Raw genomic sequence first — 18,487 nt, 5'->3', positions numbered from 1 at the left:
GAAGGTAGCTCATTCCACAACTTACACGTTCTGGGCAAAAACGAGCGGGAGGCCCGTTTGTTCTTGGTTTGCCACTGTTCTTATAACGTTCGCGTTCTTTGCAAAGTTCGGAGTAAGATCGAAATAAACCGGTTTTAACCGGTAAAAAATAAACCGGTTCCGAGCCTTGGTTATAAATCAGATTGTAAAAAATCTCTTACTGCTTGTCATTTTGACATGGTTGTAGCCTTTTGTCACTCAAATCGAATTAAATAAAACACTGACCATGTCTATGTCAATAACAAGTTTTATTTTCTTCGTTATACAATCGAAATTACACACAAAAATAAAACAAAAGGCCAATAGACTACGCTCAAGCATCAGTCTGTCCGAACTGGCATGCGCAGGAACTGGGGAACATTAACTGCTTTTCGACCATCTCGCCGCCTCCGCCCAAACTCGGCGCGTTGCGGTAGATGAACTTCTGTTTGCAGCTAGCGTCGTAGCCGGTGTGAAAAACGGCCACGTTGGAGCAGGCAGCACCGGGGCTAGCGCATACCTTTAATAGAAATGATTAATAGTTATTACAGGTCATCCTTACTTTCGATCCGGAGGTCGCGGGTTTGAACCCCGGCTCGTACCAATGAGTTTTTCGGAACTTATGTGCGAAATGTCATTTGATATTTGCCAATCGCTTTTCGGTGAAGGAAAAGATCGCGAGGAAACCGGACTAATTCCAGTAAGGTCTAGTTACCCTAATCTATCACTCTTCGATATGAGTATGTTAGAAACAGCGTTTCATTTCTCTGCAAATTATTGTCATCTAACTTAGGCCTGCTGATACGAAAACATAAGAGCAAGGCGCGCAGGGCGCCTCGTAAGACTATGTGTGGCAATGCGGAACCAGTGAATTTAGGTCTACGGATTGCTACGCCGAGTATAGGGCGCTCTACGTGTCGCGCTTGCACTACTCCGCCGGGGCTGTGGTGGAGTACGTTCGCCAGAAGACTGGCTACTCGCTGAGGGTGTTCCAGCTGCAGTCGCGCCACTACGTGCACTTCAGTTCGTTTGTGTTGCGAGTGCCGCGGTCGCTGCAGGACACCATCGCGAGCGCAGACTTCTGACCGAAGGGCGTCGTGTTTCGGCGGTTCCGTGGCAACCTGCCGAACCCTACGCCGTGTCAGACGACGCAACAGAGCCACGCTGTTACATCGTCACCTAAATAGAATATTGTTCTTTTTTTTCGTCTGTTTTTTACTATTTATATGCTACAAGTATTGTTTTTATTTTTTAGTTTCACAGTGCCTTGGTTTTACTGTTATGCTGTGTAACTTATTTGAATAATCAATAAATAAATAATAAAAGTAAGCTACTAAGAACAGTTAAGCCCACTTGCACCAACCTCTTAACTCGGGCTTAGTGGGCTGTCATCTGTCAAATTCCATACAAAATGGTGGGTTAACTCCCGGCCCCGGGTTACCCCTCCATTTTCGTTGGTGCAAGTGGCCATTAGACAGGTATACCTACCTCAACAATGAAGCTCTGCAAAGGGCGACTCTTTTGGTTCACAACGTAATGCCACTGTCCATCCTTATCCGGAGCAGCCATCGGGACTATAGTCCTGTGGTTGGACGCGCAGAGATCCTCCACGCCGTTCCTAGACAGCACGGTTGTCGCGTCAATCTGGACCTTGTACTTGTCGATTTGACTTCCTAGCTGTTTGATGAGGTTGTCCACGTGCGCTGTAGGGTAGTCTGGCACGTCCTCGCAGAAACCCATTTTGAGGCAATCTTCTGGCACTTTCGGGGTGAATTTGTTGGCTGATACAGTCTTATTTACGCCTGAAAATATTAATATTATTAGAGGGAGTTCTTTCAAGGTATTTAGATAAAAATAAAATAAAAAGCCTATTTTAATTGAGTAAAATGCCTCGATGTCGTCTAACAAAACAAATAAATGCTCTTAGAATAAAATACAGAAACAGGATGTAAAATTATGCACAATTCATTTGTAAGTCTTAACTTACAAATGAAAATCATTCACTCAATTGATATAGTAGGTATCGTCATCACTACCACACAATTTACAAGTAAATATTCTTGGCGGTACAAAACCTAACGATGTCTAAGGGTTCTCGGCATCCATGGGGTTATTTCTACTACTATTACGAGTATGTACTACTTTTTGGCGTAAGCTATTTCGATACGACGTCGTACGTTACCTCGGCGTCTCACGCTGGCGCGATACCGCTCAAAGCCTAGTAAAGTATTGGAGGCCTAAACTCATATTATCGCTCCAGCCAAATAAGTAAAGTAAGTATAAGTAAGTAAGTACGCTGACCAACTTTCATTCCAAATAGCCAAAATCCAAATTACCTTGTACGGCGAGCAAGGCGGCGAATAGTAACGAGCGTTGGCGGAACATTGCGGCGACGGCGGTACTGACAAGACGCGCCGACGCCGACGCCGTTTTATACGCCGTATCGGTTTAAAATTGCGAACCGTCCCTAATGTCTTACATTAGTCAAAACAATTAAATAATTTATATTATTTTCACGGGACTAAATAATAATTAGTAATGTATAATTGTTTGTGTTGTTAGGTAATTTGATACAGTGTTGTTGTCAGGGAAATAAATTTAAATATTAATAGTTAGGTACCTAATACTTACCTATTGCTTTGTTACCTAATATGTTTTATTGCCTAAAAAAAATTAACATTTTTTTATAAAAACATTGAAATTAGTTGACTGTACGTATGAATATATTTGGGTTGACTGTCTTCAGTGTTCTACTTAGGTAATTTTCAAGCTGCGCTGACTATGTGAGTGTGCACGGGAAAACGTCCCACTTTGTCGATTGCTATAAAGCCGCTTTTTAGGGTTCCGTAGCCAAAATGGCAAAAACGGAACCCTTATAGTTTCGTCATGTCCGTCTGTCCGTCTGTCCGTCTGTCCGTCTGTCCGTCTGTCACAGCCGATTTACTCGGAAACTATAAGTACTACAGTGATGAAATTTGATGGGAATATGTGTTGTATGAACCGCTACAAAATTATGACACTAAATAGTAAAAAAAAAGAATTGGGGGTGGGGCCCCCATACATGTAACTGAGGGATGAAAATTTTTTTTCGATGTACATACCCGTGTGGGGTATCAATGGAAAGGTCTTTTAAGATGATATAAAGTTTTCTAAAAAACATTTTTCTTAAAGTGAACGGTTTTTGAGATATCAGCTCTCAAAGTCGTAAAAAGTATGTCCCCCCCCTCTATTTTTATAACTACGGGGTATAAAATTCTAAAAAAAATAGAGGTGATGCATGCTAATTAACTCTTTCAACGATTTTTGGTTTGATCAAAGTATCTCTTATAGTTTTTGAGATAGGTTGATTTAACTGTAATTTTGGCAGGTGTATAAATTGACATAATAAGTTTATTATATTTGCTGCTACGGAACCCTTTGTGCGCGAGCCCGACTCGCACTTGGCCGGTTTTTCAGTTTATTTATATAAAGAAACAAATAAATATACTCCGGGGAATAATAGTTATTTGTTATACAAGGGGGCAAAGTTGTATTTTAACGCCGAGTGTGGAATTGAAAAACGAGCAAGTGAAAGGATTCTTGCGAACTTGCGAGTTTTTTAACACACGAGAAGTAAAATACATTTACACCCGAGTGTAACACAAAACTTTTCCCCTCACTATAGCGAGGAAACTACAACGCAAAAAATGCGTTTATCACTGCTTCCAGTAGTTCCGCAGGTGGTAAATCATCTTTATTACTAGATTCACCTACTTTTGTCAATTTTAAAGCAGTTAATTTGACTTTATTCAAGGTCAAATTACTTTACCCACTAGTGGATAAAATGCGTTTTTACCCGCTGGTATTAAAGGACAAAACACGTGTTTCCGAGCTAGTGAGGGGAAAATGTATTTTATCTTTTATCTTCATCTTTAAATCTCGCCTTAATATTAACCGACAAAGTGGGACGTTTTACTAAACACACTCACATTTATTTATAGTATTTCCAGTTCGTTAGCCAATTTAGTCGTTTTCTTCTGTATTAAATAGTCGAGACTCGAGAAAGGTTCTCAATGCCTTCTAAACGGGGACAGTGTCCGTTAACTGCGGCGTCGGAACCGGAAGCGCAGTTATTTATAGCGTCTACGCCGGAGATGGCGAGATGCGTTTCTAATGTTGTGAGGATGTTCACGTTTTGCTATCGGACTACATGGCCTCCTAATTATTTGCCAAATACCTACTTAATCACAATGAGGAGGCACACTGATGAGGTTAAAAGAAATGTCGTCCCTGCAACAAGTCAGAAAAAATAACAATAATTTTCTAACTTAATTACATAAACCATTTATAAACACAATCATTCAACCACAGCCACTAATCAGATACCTATCTATGTATTTTTCATTCATTTCGTTTTTAATTGTGTGGCAAATCGCATTTATAGTTATTTGTTATACAAGGGTGCAAAGTTGTATTTTAACGCCGAGTGTGGAATTGAAAAACGAGCAAGTGAACGGATTCTATAGTTGAACCACGAGCGAAGCGAGTGGTTCGAGAATAGAACCCTGAACTTGCGAGTTTTTTAACACACGAGAAGTAAAATACATTTACAATTTACACATCCGTGTGTAACACAAAACTTTTCCCCTCACTATATCGAGGAACGTACAACGCAAAAAAACGCGTTTATTAGTGCTTCCAGTAGTTCCATAGGTGGTACGAGTAAATCATCGTATCACTAGATTCACTCACTTTTATCAATTTTGAAAGCAGAAAAAAATACTATATTCAAGGTCAAATTACTTTATCCACTAGTGAATGAAAATGCGTAATTTACCCGCTGGTATTAAAGGACAAAACAAGTGTTTCCGAGCTAGTGAGGGGAAAATAAAATTGTATTATATATTAGGTGCCTAATATTAGGCTTTATATTAGGTGCTCAGACGATTTTTATGCTTAAAAGTGCCGGACGCCGTTTGGAACAGGAAGCGCATGGCGTCTGCGCCGGAGATGGCGAGATGCTCTTCTAATGTTGTGGGAGATAGCCAGGACGGGCACCGCTTTTAAATAGCTCCCTAAGTACCTAGCTACTGCGAGTATACAAAAACAGCTTTACTGCACTACTGATAACCTAACCATAAACTTGAAATTTTGAAGAAAATCCCCGACATAGTAGACCGATTTTCATGAAACATGGCTATGAACACTCCCGACTAATTCAGCTTTCAAACAAAAAAACTAAATCTAAATCGCTTAATCCGTTCGGGAGCTGCGATGCCACAGACAGACATGGACACGTCAAACTTATAACACCCCGCCGCTTTTGCGTTTGGTGTTAAAAATGGACAAAGCACAAAACGACTTGTACTTGTGGGCTTCCCCAAGCCTAATATGGGCACGTTTGTGTTTGGGGAGACCCTTAGGATTTTAATAATGGACGGTGGCCAAAAGGATATTGCTATATAATAAAATTCCATAACGATTTTTTTCCATTAAATACTCGCAGATACAAACTAAAGCGTATTTCCAGTGTTTCTACAATTGTAGTCTAGTAAAGTGTTATTATGTTGAAAGCTAGATTTTTCGCAACAGCGGCGGGTAATCGTCCGGCTGTCGAGTAAATCTCCTTAACGCACGGTGGATGCCCAGAAAGGTTTCACCATTAAGAGGATGTATAGGAGACAATTCTCCATACAAATCTAGTCCTGATTTTCCTCCCTGGATACTGACATACCTAATGGATACGAGCAGACAAGTCGCGAAAAAGGTAAAATGTTTAGGTAGGTATTTAATTTGTATATATTTACATCTATATCATAAGTTCTCTATAATATGCTCGATTGATACGCTGTATGTAAATGTGCTGATAATGCATAGTAAATTAAAGCGTCTTCGTAGAGCTGGTGGACCACCCCAGGAGTCAAGGCACATTTGTGATCGATCCATTGGCTTGTGCAGCCATCACAACCGATGTAGGCTATAGACTGCCTAGTGGCCTACCCTACTAAGTGGCTAATTTGGCATATTACAAGAGGAAAATGGGGACGTTCGTGCGGAAGCCCGATTTGGTAGCGGTCGTTTCTCTTTCGCCTTAACTCCGGTGCTCTTCTTGGAAACTGCTAATGATTCTTTGCGAGATTTTAAGAGTGCGCAGTAAGCTTGGTCGAAATTTACCTCATACTAGCTGAGTATCCTCCTTACTTAATACGTTTTAGGTTATAACCATATAGGAATAAGAAAGGGAAGAGTTCTCCATACATCAGTAAATGCGAGTTATTTGTATAGGCACAGTTAAGTGACATCTAGCGACAATCACGCTTCAACTAGCATAAATTACCAGTACTGCTACTTGTCAATAGATGTCGCGACGAACGAAAAGTCTAATGCTCACAATTTTTTAGCTAATATTACAATAGTATTAATCAGTATTCTGTTTTCAATTCCTTCTGCTTGTAATATAAGTTGTAAACAGTTCTAAAATTATTTTTTTGGCAGAAGACACTGTTGCCACCTAGTATCGAGTAGTGGTACTGATAATTCGCGTATTTGACGCGTGATTGTCGCTAGATGTCACTCAACTATGCCTCTGTGACTGTACCTATTTTCATCATAGCAAAAGTCCTAACGTTTCTATGAAAAAACTGTAGGTAAGCTACAGGTACCTGGAAATTTTCAAATAAATGGACAAAATCCGCACCTTCACATTACCTTACAAAACTCCATAGTTGAGGATATTACAGCGCTGTCATCTCATGTCCGCGGCCGCAATATCCGGTCCTCTGGGCGACTCACTTAATGTAGTTTTAGAGATCCGTAGAGTTGACCTTTCAGTCAGAAATGGAGTACCTTTGGTTTATGATTATGAAATAAACCTTCTCAAAATACTTACCCCCTTATTCATGAACGTTCACTAGTTATCAAGTTAAAGTTCGTTTTCACCTCACTAGCTCGGAAAGGACTTTTTTATTCTTTAAAAACAGATAGCAAAATCGCATTTTATCCACAAGAGTGCAAAGAATATTCGAAATCCGAACGTGTCATTAGTTACTTTTTTAAATATAATTTCTTGTAAAGGCATGTCCCAGACAGGACAATTTTCTCCCTGTGCTTTAATTGTCTTAACAAATCATGTGATGCGAACGTAAAAATAATATCATATCGAATTGTATCAGACTAAAAACATAAAATTCAAACAATTTTATTGTATTTTTTACTCTTCCATTGTACTTATTCAGAACGCACCTTAAGTAACATTGCAATCTCAAAACGCGTGAAACGGAACGCACCCAAATAGATTTTTCTTCTTGATTCTTAATTTGAAACTTTTGTGGTGTCGGTCGGTGCATCGTGGAAATTGTAATAAACGCAAATTAACTTATTTCCAGTTGTTTTTATTGCGTGTTTCCTCGCTTTAGTGAGGTGAAAAGTTATGTGTTACACACGGGATGCAAAGTTATTTTACCTCGTGTGTATTGCAACACTCTCTGCGCTCAGGATTCTATTTTTGAACTACTCGCTTCGCTCAGGATTCTATTTTCGAACCACTCGCTTCGCTCGTGGTTCAACCATAGAATCCATTCGCTAGCTCGTAGTTCAACCCTAGAATCCATTCGCTAGTTCGTGTTGCAATTCCACACTCTGTTAAAATACAACTTTGCTCCCTTGTATAACAAACTATTGTCCCTTTCTATCACACCAATTCGTCGGAAAGGGACAAACGAACTTTATCGGCTTGATAAGTTTAGTGTAAGTTTATGAATAAGAGGGTTAATCATAAAGTTGTAATCGTATCTATCCAAAAACCTTGCATCTAAGTGATGGGAACGGATATACATATGTCGTTATGTAGGGCGATGAACAGACCCCGTAGCCGAATGGCGTTTCTACGACGCGAAACGAAAACGAAACGCCGCGAAAGGTAGCCTGGCTCTGTCGCGCAAATACGCACGAGCGATAGAGATAGATATCTACGAGCGTTTCGTTTCGTGAGCGTTTGTGCCGTTCGGCTACGCACCCAGGTAAGCATTTTCAGAAATTGGGAAAATTAGTGACAGTTAACAAAAATGAACTCGATGTCAGTTTTGTGACGATAATTATTTTTCTCAAACATGGTATGAAATATTGATGTTATGTGCCTTATAATTGGCAGCGAAGTATGACGTTGCAGGTGCGGCTAGGACGATTGATAGATAATGGAATTTCATACAAACCTTGCAGGCCAAGGCCGGCAAAGTCTTCTTTTTTAATTTCCAAACACAGATAATTGTGACATAACATCCAGGTATTTAGCCAATTAAAAAAAAACTATAAGGGGCTTTATAGACGTGCCGACTGCAACTGGTACGGGCCCTAGACAATATTTGATTTTGGGGTGCGTATTCATACAAAAAAAATTTTTTCGTTTTTTTTTTAATTTTTTGTTTTTTTATAGGCGTATACGGGGTATTAAAGGGGAACGAAAATTCGATTATTTTTGCGCTACGACGCACCGTTTAGGAGATACAGCCATCCAAAGTTACTATTTTCAGTAGACTTTATTTATTTCATAGGTACAAATGGCGGACTTAATGCCAAAAGGCAAGTTTTGTTAACAACTGTCACTAATTTTGGGTCCCGATTTTTGAAAACGCCCAGGTATATAACGGCCGGCGTAGCCGGCAATCATCGACGCCAGACGCCGACAGAACTGAAGCCTAGCTCTGTCGCGCCAATACGCTAGCGGCTAGAGCAATAGAGATAGATAGCTACGAAACAGATATTATCGTGAGCGTTTGTGCATTCTGCTACGCACACAGGTCGGCAAAGGCTTTTCATAAACGGCGCGAGTACCTATACATATTCACTGCCTCAATTTTTGGTTCCGGTTTGTGAACGCCGTAAAATAAACAAAACAGAATTGGACCTTATTCGCAGGACTGTCAGGTAAAATCTACACTAGCGCCATCTGTAGAATACTCTTTAAAAGGTTTGACTGTAAAAAAAAACCTGAATAATAAAGTAAAATTTATATTTCTATAAACTCACTGCTGTGAGACATTTCCAACTTAACAATGTAATTTGCGCTTACATCGAAGAAATAGCTAACATAACTCTTACAAATATGGGGCATTACTCATTAGGTACGGAAAAAATATCTTAGACTCTTCGAAAAAAATAGTAGGACACCTTTCTTTTCTTTTACCACCTTGAGGTGTTTCTAGTTACATAAATGCTAAAAATAATATAACTGACAAAATTAATTGTTACGTAAATAAACAATTCAGCTAAACTTCGAGTCTAAACAAATATTAAACTTGAGCTATTTCGAGTCTATTAAATTTGATAATACAGCAGCATAACCCGTAATGAAAATGCTTCGTTTTAAAGACTAAATAAAAAATGCTTCGTTTATATATATCGTTGTCTGAGTACCCACAAGACAAGCCTTCTTGAGCTTACCGTGGGCCTCAGTCAATCTGTGTAAGAATGTCCTATAATATTTATTTATTTTATTTATTTAAAGATATCGTCATTTGAACGCGCTCCATACAAAATAGTTCATGTAAATGAAACAAAACACATCACCTATCACAGATGCTTATAATTTGAACACATACTTAGATATTTTTAACATTTTGAACGCCAGACTGCGAAGAATTACCCCGCCGCCAGGTGAGAGGGATTATTTAAGCGATTTTTTTATTGTATACTGACCGGCGATTGACCCTAGTCATATATCGTCACTACTTTAAAAAAAACTTGTATCTTCGTCTGTCAATTAAAAGAAAATTGTAGTAAGTATGTATGGAATGCATATAGACTTACTGCGTTTTAACTTTGAGGAACAGCGTGAGATACAAGATTTTTTCAAAGTAGTGATGATATGCAAGAGCAATAGAGATAGATACAGATATTATTGTGACTGTATGTGCATTTAGCTGTACCTTGATGGACAAAACGTTAAGAAAACATGCTTTAAAAATGTATGGAGCGCGCTCGAGACATTGAAACACATACATCTGCATACAAATTCCCATCAAGTTACAGTATATGAGCTACCTATTCCTCGGAAACGCTCTTCTTCTTTTTTTTCTTCTTTTTCTCGCTCTGCGGAGTGGGGCCGTCCACCTCATCGTTCTCCATGGTGGTGTCAGCTTGGGAGGCGTCTAGGGATTTCTTCTTTTTCTTCTTCTTTTTCTCGGAGGTGGGCTCGGCTGGCTCCTCTGCGGGCTCTTCTTTGATTTTCTCCTTTTTGACTTTCTTTGGTGTGACCTGAGACAAGGAAGGAATTTATTAGAGCAACTAAAGATCCACCCCAGTTTCACACGAGGAGTTAAAATGCGCATCCCACTTCCGCCTTCAAAAAAAGGAGGAGGTTGAGGAGGTTCTCAATTTGACTGAATTGTTTTTTTTTTGTATGTATGTTACTCGATATCTCTGAGAATCGTAGACCAATTTTCAAAATTTTTTTTGGATCGGTATAACCCTGAGATGGTCCCATTGGCAACAAGTCGGGGTCTGATGATGGGATCTTGGAGAAATCGAGGGAACTCTTCAAATGTTATAGGCACATGTAATGTTTTTAGTGTATTTTTCAAAGGACCACCAGTATTTACGCCTGATGGTAATAATTTTATGTGGCTGAGCTGATGATGGAAGGTCAACTCCTCAATGGTTAGGAGTTAAAGGATAATTATTTCACTACTGTACATATATTCGTTCAAAAATAAGCGTGTTACAAAACACCGAGAAATAATAAACCTTTGAATTCAGATTTCTTATCGGATTGCAATAATCTAAACATCCAAATTATAAACAAATGGGGCCAGCCTGCGTATGGTTGGGTGGGGCAAACAGGAAATAGCTAGGCGACGAACAGGTCTGGTACCGACTACAAAAAGAATTGATTTGTTTATAATTTGGATGTTTAGATTATTGCAATCCGATAAGAAATCTGAATTGAAAGGTTTATTATTTTTGGCTTTTTAGTTTCTCTGTTTTGTAACACGCTTATTTTTGAAGGCTGTTTTATTTTTTGTTAAAAAGTTTTGTAGTATTTTATTTTTAGTTTCTTAGTGCTTTGGTTTTTTAATGTTATGTTGTGCAACTTATTTTGATAATTAATAATTAAATAAAAAGTTTTAAATAAGACTTAGACGATAGAATAGACATGTCTCAAGGACTTTTTGTAGACATGATTAATTATCTCATATGATTATCACGATACCAACATTGTGTAATTATATCTCAAAAGGCTTTTTTAAACCACATGTTGGTAAACAAACACCTGATGGTAAGAGAAAACTAATCTCCAGTTAGGCATATAATTCTTTTAGACAATGGTGGCAAACGAGCATAAGGCTCACATATTTAAAAGAGGGATTTTTTTAACTATTAGGGATCATCCACATATTACGTCACACCAAATTTCAGGTTTTTGGACCCCTCCCCCCCTATGTCACGCTTTTTTGTATCCCTTTAACAGGGATTGTCACATTTAGTATGACCCCTCCTCCCCCCTTACACTGTGACGTAATATATGGATGACGCCTAATGACTTTAACTATGTAGTATAAAAATATTTCAAAGAAATTAGGCATAAAATTTGAGTACTCACATCACTGGCCCCATCCTCCAACTTGATCTTCTTGGTGGAGGTCTCGGCTCCGGGGAGTGTTCCCGCTTGACGGGCTTCTTGTCCAGCGTGCTGTCCGCAGCCACCGGGTACTGGAACACCTCGCTGGAAACAGGTTACAGAGTTAATATGTCTCCCTTTACAAATGTATAGGCTCCTATGGAATGTGGCAATAAGAAATAAGAATCATGGTGTTATGTTTAGTTAGTCTTTTAATTTAAAAGTGACATGTCAGTCCTAAATAAAAAATATATGTGAGTGTGTTTAGTAAAACGTCCCACTTGTCGGTTACCATTAAGGCGAGATCTACTTGTATCTTTAAATGAATAAACTGACAAAGTGGCTTTATAGCAATCGACAAAGTGGGACGCTTTCCCGTGCACACTCACATATGTTCAATCCATACTAATATTATAATCTTTCACGGCAAAACAGAGCGACGAATTGATGTGATTTTTAGGTGGAGATAGTTGAAGGGATAGAGAGTGACGTAGGCTACTTTTTGTCTCTTTCTAACGCGAGCGAAGCCGCGGGCAAAAGCTAGTAGTAAATAACTCTAGAAGCCTCTTTATTGGCGTTTTTGTTTTTGTATCTTTAAAATATCATAATTGTAATATTTGTAATTTACAAATTGTAAACATATGTAACTAGAGCTAAATATTGTTTCTGACATCCGTATAAACACAAAATTGCATTAAAAATAAACAACTGGAAGTTTTGCTTTTTTAGAGATGACACCAGGCGGGCAAGCACGATCCTCTGATAGAGCCTATCACGTCAGGTCGTCCTTTTCGTACTATTTGATGATGGACGCACCGAACTGTGATAACGCTTATCACAAAAGAAGGGGCTTTCTTTTGAGGTATTTTTTTTGTAAAGGACCAAAGTTCGCAATTTAGAGTATGTTTAGTACAGATGGTGTTCTTTTTTACACACTAGTGCGAGAAGTGGTTCATTATATGTCAGGTCGCAACTTCGGAGGGCCATTTGTACTGAAAAACGTCGTACGATACATGTGCGAAAAGGAAATTCCTAACTCGTGTTAATTTAAAACAGTCCCTTTGGTCGTGTTTTAATCTGTCTGGCGATTCGAACTTCCTTTTTTCACAGTAAATAAAAATTGTGTACTTACGATTTGCTGTGATATTTCTCAAACTTGGCCTTAGCCTTGCCTGTTCCGCTGATCCTCCTCAAGTTGCCCTCCTCCAGCAGCCGCAGCTTATTCTCCAGCTTCACCTTATGCTCCGCCCCCATCTCAAACGACACATCTTCTCCAAATGCATCCACTCTGGTCGCTAAAGCTGCCTTCGCTGCCAGCATACGAGACATCTTCCCCTTATTCTTAGTACTGCACTGACCAACTAACTGAGCATGGTAAATTAAACCGTATTTTGGTGTGTCTTTCTTTGTTTTTAAAGCTCTGAACAAGGCCTTTTCGGCACCAAAGATCTGTACCGTTGAAGCGGGGTGCTTAGCGAGATTCATTAATGAACCTGCATGAGCAATAAGGCGTGCCCCAATGTGCTCTCCGATTAAAACTGTTAAGTTAGGAGCCATAGCCATCATACGGGCTTTCAAGTAGTCGGTTAGATGAGTCCTGTAGTCAGTGATAGAGATAATCTCATCACAGAGATTCTGGATATTCAAAATATCATCATCAGAAATTTCTGTGCCCATGGAAATCTCGGCAGCCTCTTTTACCTTTTCTTCTAAATCTTCCGACAAGATGTCTGAAAGATCAGTTTTAGAAGCATTGTCACGAGTGCCGATAAGTTTGACAATTTTGACAAAGAGTGTGTTGTCGGTGATGATTTTGCCGAGCTCGGGGAAATGCCAGCCGTACCACTCACGGCATCTCATGATGTAGTTGTTGAGTTCTTTGTCTAAGTCATCGAGAAGGCACTGAGCTTGCACTATCATAGTGTCAATCTTGTCAGGAGAGAACTTCAGCTTGTAACGGGAGAGGGAATGGGCTAAACCGAGGGCCATCGCTGTCATTTCTTTCTTTGGCAGCCCAGCGAGCAAACTGTCCATCTGTGAGCGAATGCATCTCAGCAATTCTTGGACATTCGAGTTAGCAACACATTGTAAGTCAAACTTCTCCTTAATGGCACTGCCCAGTTTAGCATCTCCGACAAGTAACTGGTCTTGGATTTCCTTACAGGCATATTTCTTTAAAGCTTTCTTTAACGGCTTTGAAATTTTGCCCTCAATGGCAGCAGTAGTAGCCGCTAGAGCCTCAGTTGTGTCTTCGAACTTGATGAAGTTCTTCAGTTTAACACTGTAATAAAATTAAAATGTAAGCAAAAGAAAAATTTACTTACCTATCTAAAACGCTTATAAACAAGTAAAAATTATAACTTACACTGATGATGCTCCTTCAGGAGTGTTGAATTCCTGGTACAGATCATTGATCTCAGACAATTTAGACTCGTCCAACAACTAAAACAAACAAAAACGTGCTTTAAAACTGAGATAACCTAGTGTTAGTATCCAGAGCTTGATGGTAAACAATGACCTATTTTCAGCTTGAAACTTAAGTTAAATCACTGAAACGTATAAGAACTATGTCATTTGAGTGTTAACATAAACTTTCACTGCACCATACGTCGTATTTAACACTGATTTTGATATAAAAAAATAAGCATTATGAGGTTAGGTTAGAATCCACACGTGTGGTGCTTGTTACCTTAAAGATAGCGTAGCCCGCCGGGGTTTCGAATAAAACCAACATGTTGAAAACACTAGTTAATCCACACTAAATTATTATGTCACTTAATTATGAGCACATTTAGAAATTATTTTATTAAACACGCGAAAGCGGCAAGAAGCACCCCGCGACGAAACGCGGACTCCATTGACTGACGTGACGTCTGACAGCTAAAGATTAGTGTTGCCATCCTGAAATAACCACTACGTACAAAATGTCAAAATCAGTTTTATTTTATTTTTGTAAAATATTTGTGGACACAATTGTATTGGTTTATTATAAAATAAATATATTTTAGATGGTTAAATATTGAACGAATTAAAAAACACTTCCTTTTTAAACTGTTCAAAAATAGAGTTGTGCATTTTAATTTAATTTAGACGTGTGGTGTGGGTAAGTTCAAGTAGACATGCTTTATTTTTGTTAACCCTCACAAGGTTGCTCCTGGGTAATAACTTTAAGCTGATTATGATGATTTATTGTGATGTTTTAGTGATAACTCGATTCAATACGGAGGATATACATAACAATACGTTAGATAGAATATTTATTGATTTGCTACAGTTAAAGCCGATTCTGATGTTTTTTAGCAGGTTCAGACCCTAATATACATAATGTTATTTCTTTTAGTATTTTTTTACGAAATTATTACAATACCGAAAATTTTATAAAGGACTTAAGTGCTAGCTTGTCACAAAGTCACAAAGTTCGCAGATAAACAACGTAATACTTACATATTTTTATTTTTACAGATTTAATTTACGTTTCGCTACTGAAAAGGTCTTACATAGGTACCTACTTTATTACCTTCTGTTTTATAATCCACGTTCACTACCACACCGCAAATCTATTATATATAACCTAACCACAAAATTAAAATTTTGAAAAAACCTCCGACCGCGACCTGGTGGACCAATTTTCATGAAACATGGCTAAGAACACTCCCCACTAACACAGCTTTCAAATGAAAAAAACGAAATCGAAATCGGTTCATCCGTTCGGGAGCTACGATGCAACAGACAGACACACACACAGACAGACAAACAGACAGACAGACAGACAGACAGACAGACACACACGTCAAACTTATAACACCCCGTCGTTTTTGCGTCGGGGGTTAAAAAGTAGAATTGAAGTTGGGAAAATCATGAACAGCACCATCTATTGTAAGATTGTTTAACGTGATTTTCGTAGATGGCGCTCTCGGCGGTTACTTATGTTGTACTTGTTTGAATAATTAAGTAGTAAAGTAAATTAATGAACTCACGCCTGTAACGGGGTAGACAGAACACATGACATGAAAGTGGTCAAGTTTCAGCGCCACTGTTGGCAATGGGATTGAAAGAAAACGAAATTGTGATATGAATGAATGGTTTTTCTTCTAGTAGGTAATAATCTTTTCTTCGACAATTTGTTCCCAAGCCCTCAAGTTGTGTCAATATGTTAGATTTGCTCGCAATGGGAGCTTATTAAGTAAAGTAAATATTCTATTCCAAACATTTGCCTCAATACTTTCTGTCGTTATTTATTCAGGAGATTCAACCGAGGGGATACAAAACAAACAAATATAATAATTTATATGTATTCAAACGATCTATACTTCACGTGCTGTGCCAAATGGAATTTTATCTCGCCGGCGACGTTATTTGAATTCGGAAAATTCAATAATTCTGCATAAAAGCGTGCATCCACTTTAGAGCGAATGATTCTCAGAGTGAATGATTGAGCGAATGAACCGTGAATGGATTCCATCGAGCGGTGAGCGTCTGGATTGGGTCGGAGCGGCAAGAACGTGATTATTTTGTGATATTGAATCATGTGAATGTTTTGAATGCGTATTTTGTGTTCGAGTGGAGCTTTTAGAGTAAACGGGGCGCCTCTTATAGGTTTAAAGCATAATAGGTAAGCTATGTACTCAAACTCTATTTTGCACGTATTTAAATGTTATATAACTTATAATTTATTTAAAAAAGTAATCGAAAACTAGTCGTCTTAGTTTTATAAATCGGAATAGTTATAACTAGTGGTGTCCAGATGAACATACTGAAAATCCTTGAGAGTATGGAATGTGCTGGGGGATAAGATGGGGCTTGAAGGTATTTTTTCTATATTATGAAATAGTATGTAGAATTATGATACTAGTTATCAATAAAAAAATAATAAAAAATTCTACATACCTACAATTTTCTACAAGATTGGTCATATTCATTTTTGCTCTACAATATGTATTCTGTGGCTCCACGTTATAAAAAATACCTAGGTAGGTACTTTGGGAGCTATAGGGTGTTCTGTTACTGTTGTTGAGTTTTTATTCGATGGTGAAGAAATTTTCTCTAAATTAGCTCGTATTGTTAAACACTTTTCACCTCGAATCCGTTCCCTGCGGGCCTACCCTCGTCGACCTGTTCTGCTGTCAGTAGGTACACTACTTACATCCTATGTAGGATGTAGGTATGCCCAATGAATGTAGGTAGGTACCTATTTAACAAACTACGTACCTACATATCTGTATTTTTCTCCGTGAATAATAGCAGCGTTTTACCTTACAATAAAACGCATATTAAGCGAAATACCTTATTTGAAGCCTATTTAATATATTGAGAGACAGCGATACTGCTTGTAGATGCGTAGCGGTTCACAGCAGGTACCTACAGCTGAACACCTGTAAACAACTTGCAACTCCAGTTTTACGATTCAGGTTTCCCCTTCCACCAGGCGACCCGTGCCGTAGGGACGGCAACGATGTTTCATCATTGGTTCTCAAAATATTAATTTAACCGAAGTTGCAATATACCACTTACCAAACGGTTGCATCATTTATGAATTCAAATGTGAAATGAAATAAAGACGTATCTTCGAAACTGAATAGTCTAAAAATGTTGTTTACTAGCAGCGAACAATAAATACCCTCAAATGGAAAAATAAATGTGCCTTGGTTTATTGCAACTGAGTGTTGTTGCCACAGGCGTAGTTAAAAATATAGGCTTCAAATAAGGTATTTCGCTTAATATGCGTTTTATTGTAAGGTAAAACGCTGCTATTAAGCTTCTGTACCGTTATTTGAAGCCTATTTAATATATTGAGACGTGTCTGTATTCGCCTGGTGGTCAAGAAACGCCAATGTGATTAATTGAATCGCCAATGGAAATAACAACTTCAAGTGCACTTCACACATCAGATACCTTGTGTACCTATATGGAGGAATGTGAATTGCAGCTGACAGCAGCTGCAGTGACTGAATTGATAAGTGCACAGTGACCTATTTTTCTATTGTAACTTATTATTCGTCGGTAAGGAAAGTTTGAAACATTTATAAATTTTATGTATATACCTATTATGTATATACCCATAATGATATTAAAATAAATTATGAAAAACCTGTTACTTTTTTATTTCATCCCCCTAACAAGGTCAGGTCATGACTTATGTTTATGTTTATTTCATTATAATATTCAATTTAATACACTTAGTATGTTTTTAATGTTTTGACCCCGACTCTGCAATTGCCAGTAAGTAGGGTTATTGCAGTATCATTACTTTTAGGGTATAAGCGAAAAACTTAAGTTTTGGATTGTGTGTCAAATTCCTCGCAACTCGTTTATCTCTTTTCAGTATCATAGAATAATCGACATGACATAGGTACATTATATTGATATATTGATTTGCATGACATGATATTATTACATATGATATTATAGAAAACAGTTAAGGAACTGATCCATTCATTAATGCCTTATCCAAATAGTCACTATTTATTTCCGGCAATTACAGCATTACATAATAGACAGTGAATATTATAATTACTGCCTTATGGCTATGACATGGCAAAATTTGGTAGCGAAGAAAAATTTCGCTCAATCGGCTACAACTTTAAAAGTGTATAACACTAATATGCGCAGCTATTGAAAACCTTAATACCCATGGTATGACTAATGTTCCGACAATCATGGTTCTTTCGTGATGTACTTAATTCGTTTTATGAAATCTAATTTTAGTAATTTTCCCGAGCATTCTAGTATGCCGGAAATATTCTTGGCCTCTTGGGTATAACCCATACTGAACCCATGTGTAACGTGGTTCCAATTTTATTAACGGAAATAATAATCTGGGCACGTTTGGTAAGTGCTAAAAAAAATAATCTAATCATTCTAAAAAGTCTTATTATC

General features: G+C 38.2%; 2 protein-coding genes across 2 annotated transcripts; both read right to left on the bottom strand.

Moving 5' to 3' along the window:
* Positions 1 to 268: 268 nt before the first annotated feature.
* LOC125227516 (protein spaetzle 5-like) lies at positions 269 to 2,465 on the bottom strand. The gene is made up of 3 exons (XM_048131851.1): positions 2,355 to 2,465; positions 1,507 to 1,820; positions 269 to 538 (listed from the first exon to the last, which is right to left on the bottom strand). The coding sequence occupies exons 1-3, from the start codon at positions 2,401 to 2,403 to the stop codon at positions 353 to 355; spliced, it is 549 nt and encodes a 182-aa protein (XP_047987808.1). The 5' UTR covers positions 2,404 to 2,465; the 3' UTR covers positions 269 to 352.
* A 7,032-nt stretch (positions 2,466 to 9,497) lies between these two features.
* On the bottom strand, positions 9,498 to 14,472 carry LOC125227014 (nucleolar protein 58). Its single transcript, XM_048131203.1, is given in 6 exon segments — positions 9,498 to 10,248; positions 11,594 to 11,640; positions 11,643 to 11,716; positions 12,744 to 13,892; positions 13,977 to 14,053; positions 14,301 to 14,472. Coding segments are annotated over 6 exon segments (1,605 nt in total). The 5' UTR covers positions 14,346 to 14,472; the 3' UTR covers positions 9,498 to 10,035.
* Positions 14,473 to 18,487: the final 4,015 nt, after the last annotated feature.

Source organism: Leguminivora glycinivorella, chromosome 6 (genome assembly GCF_023078275.1).
Source record: "Leguminivora glycinivorella isolate SPB_JAAS2020 chromosome 6, LegGlyc_1.1, whole genome shotgun sequence".
Taxonomy (NCBI): Eukaryota; Metazoa; Arthropoda; class Insecta; order Lepidoptera; family Tortricidae; genus Leguminivora; species Leguminivora glycinivorella.
The sequence above is the reverse complement of the archived record's forward strand: the minus strand, read 5'-3'. Positions and strand labels throughout refer to the sequence as shown.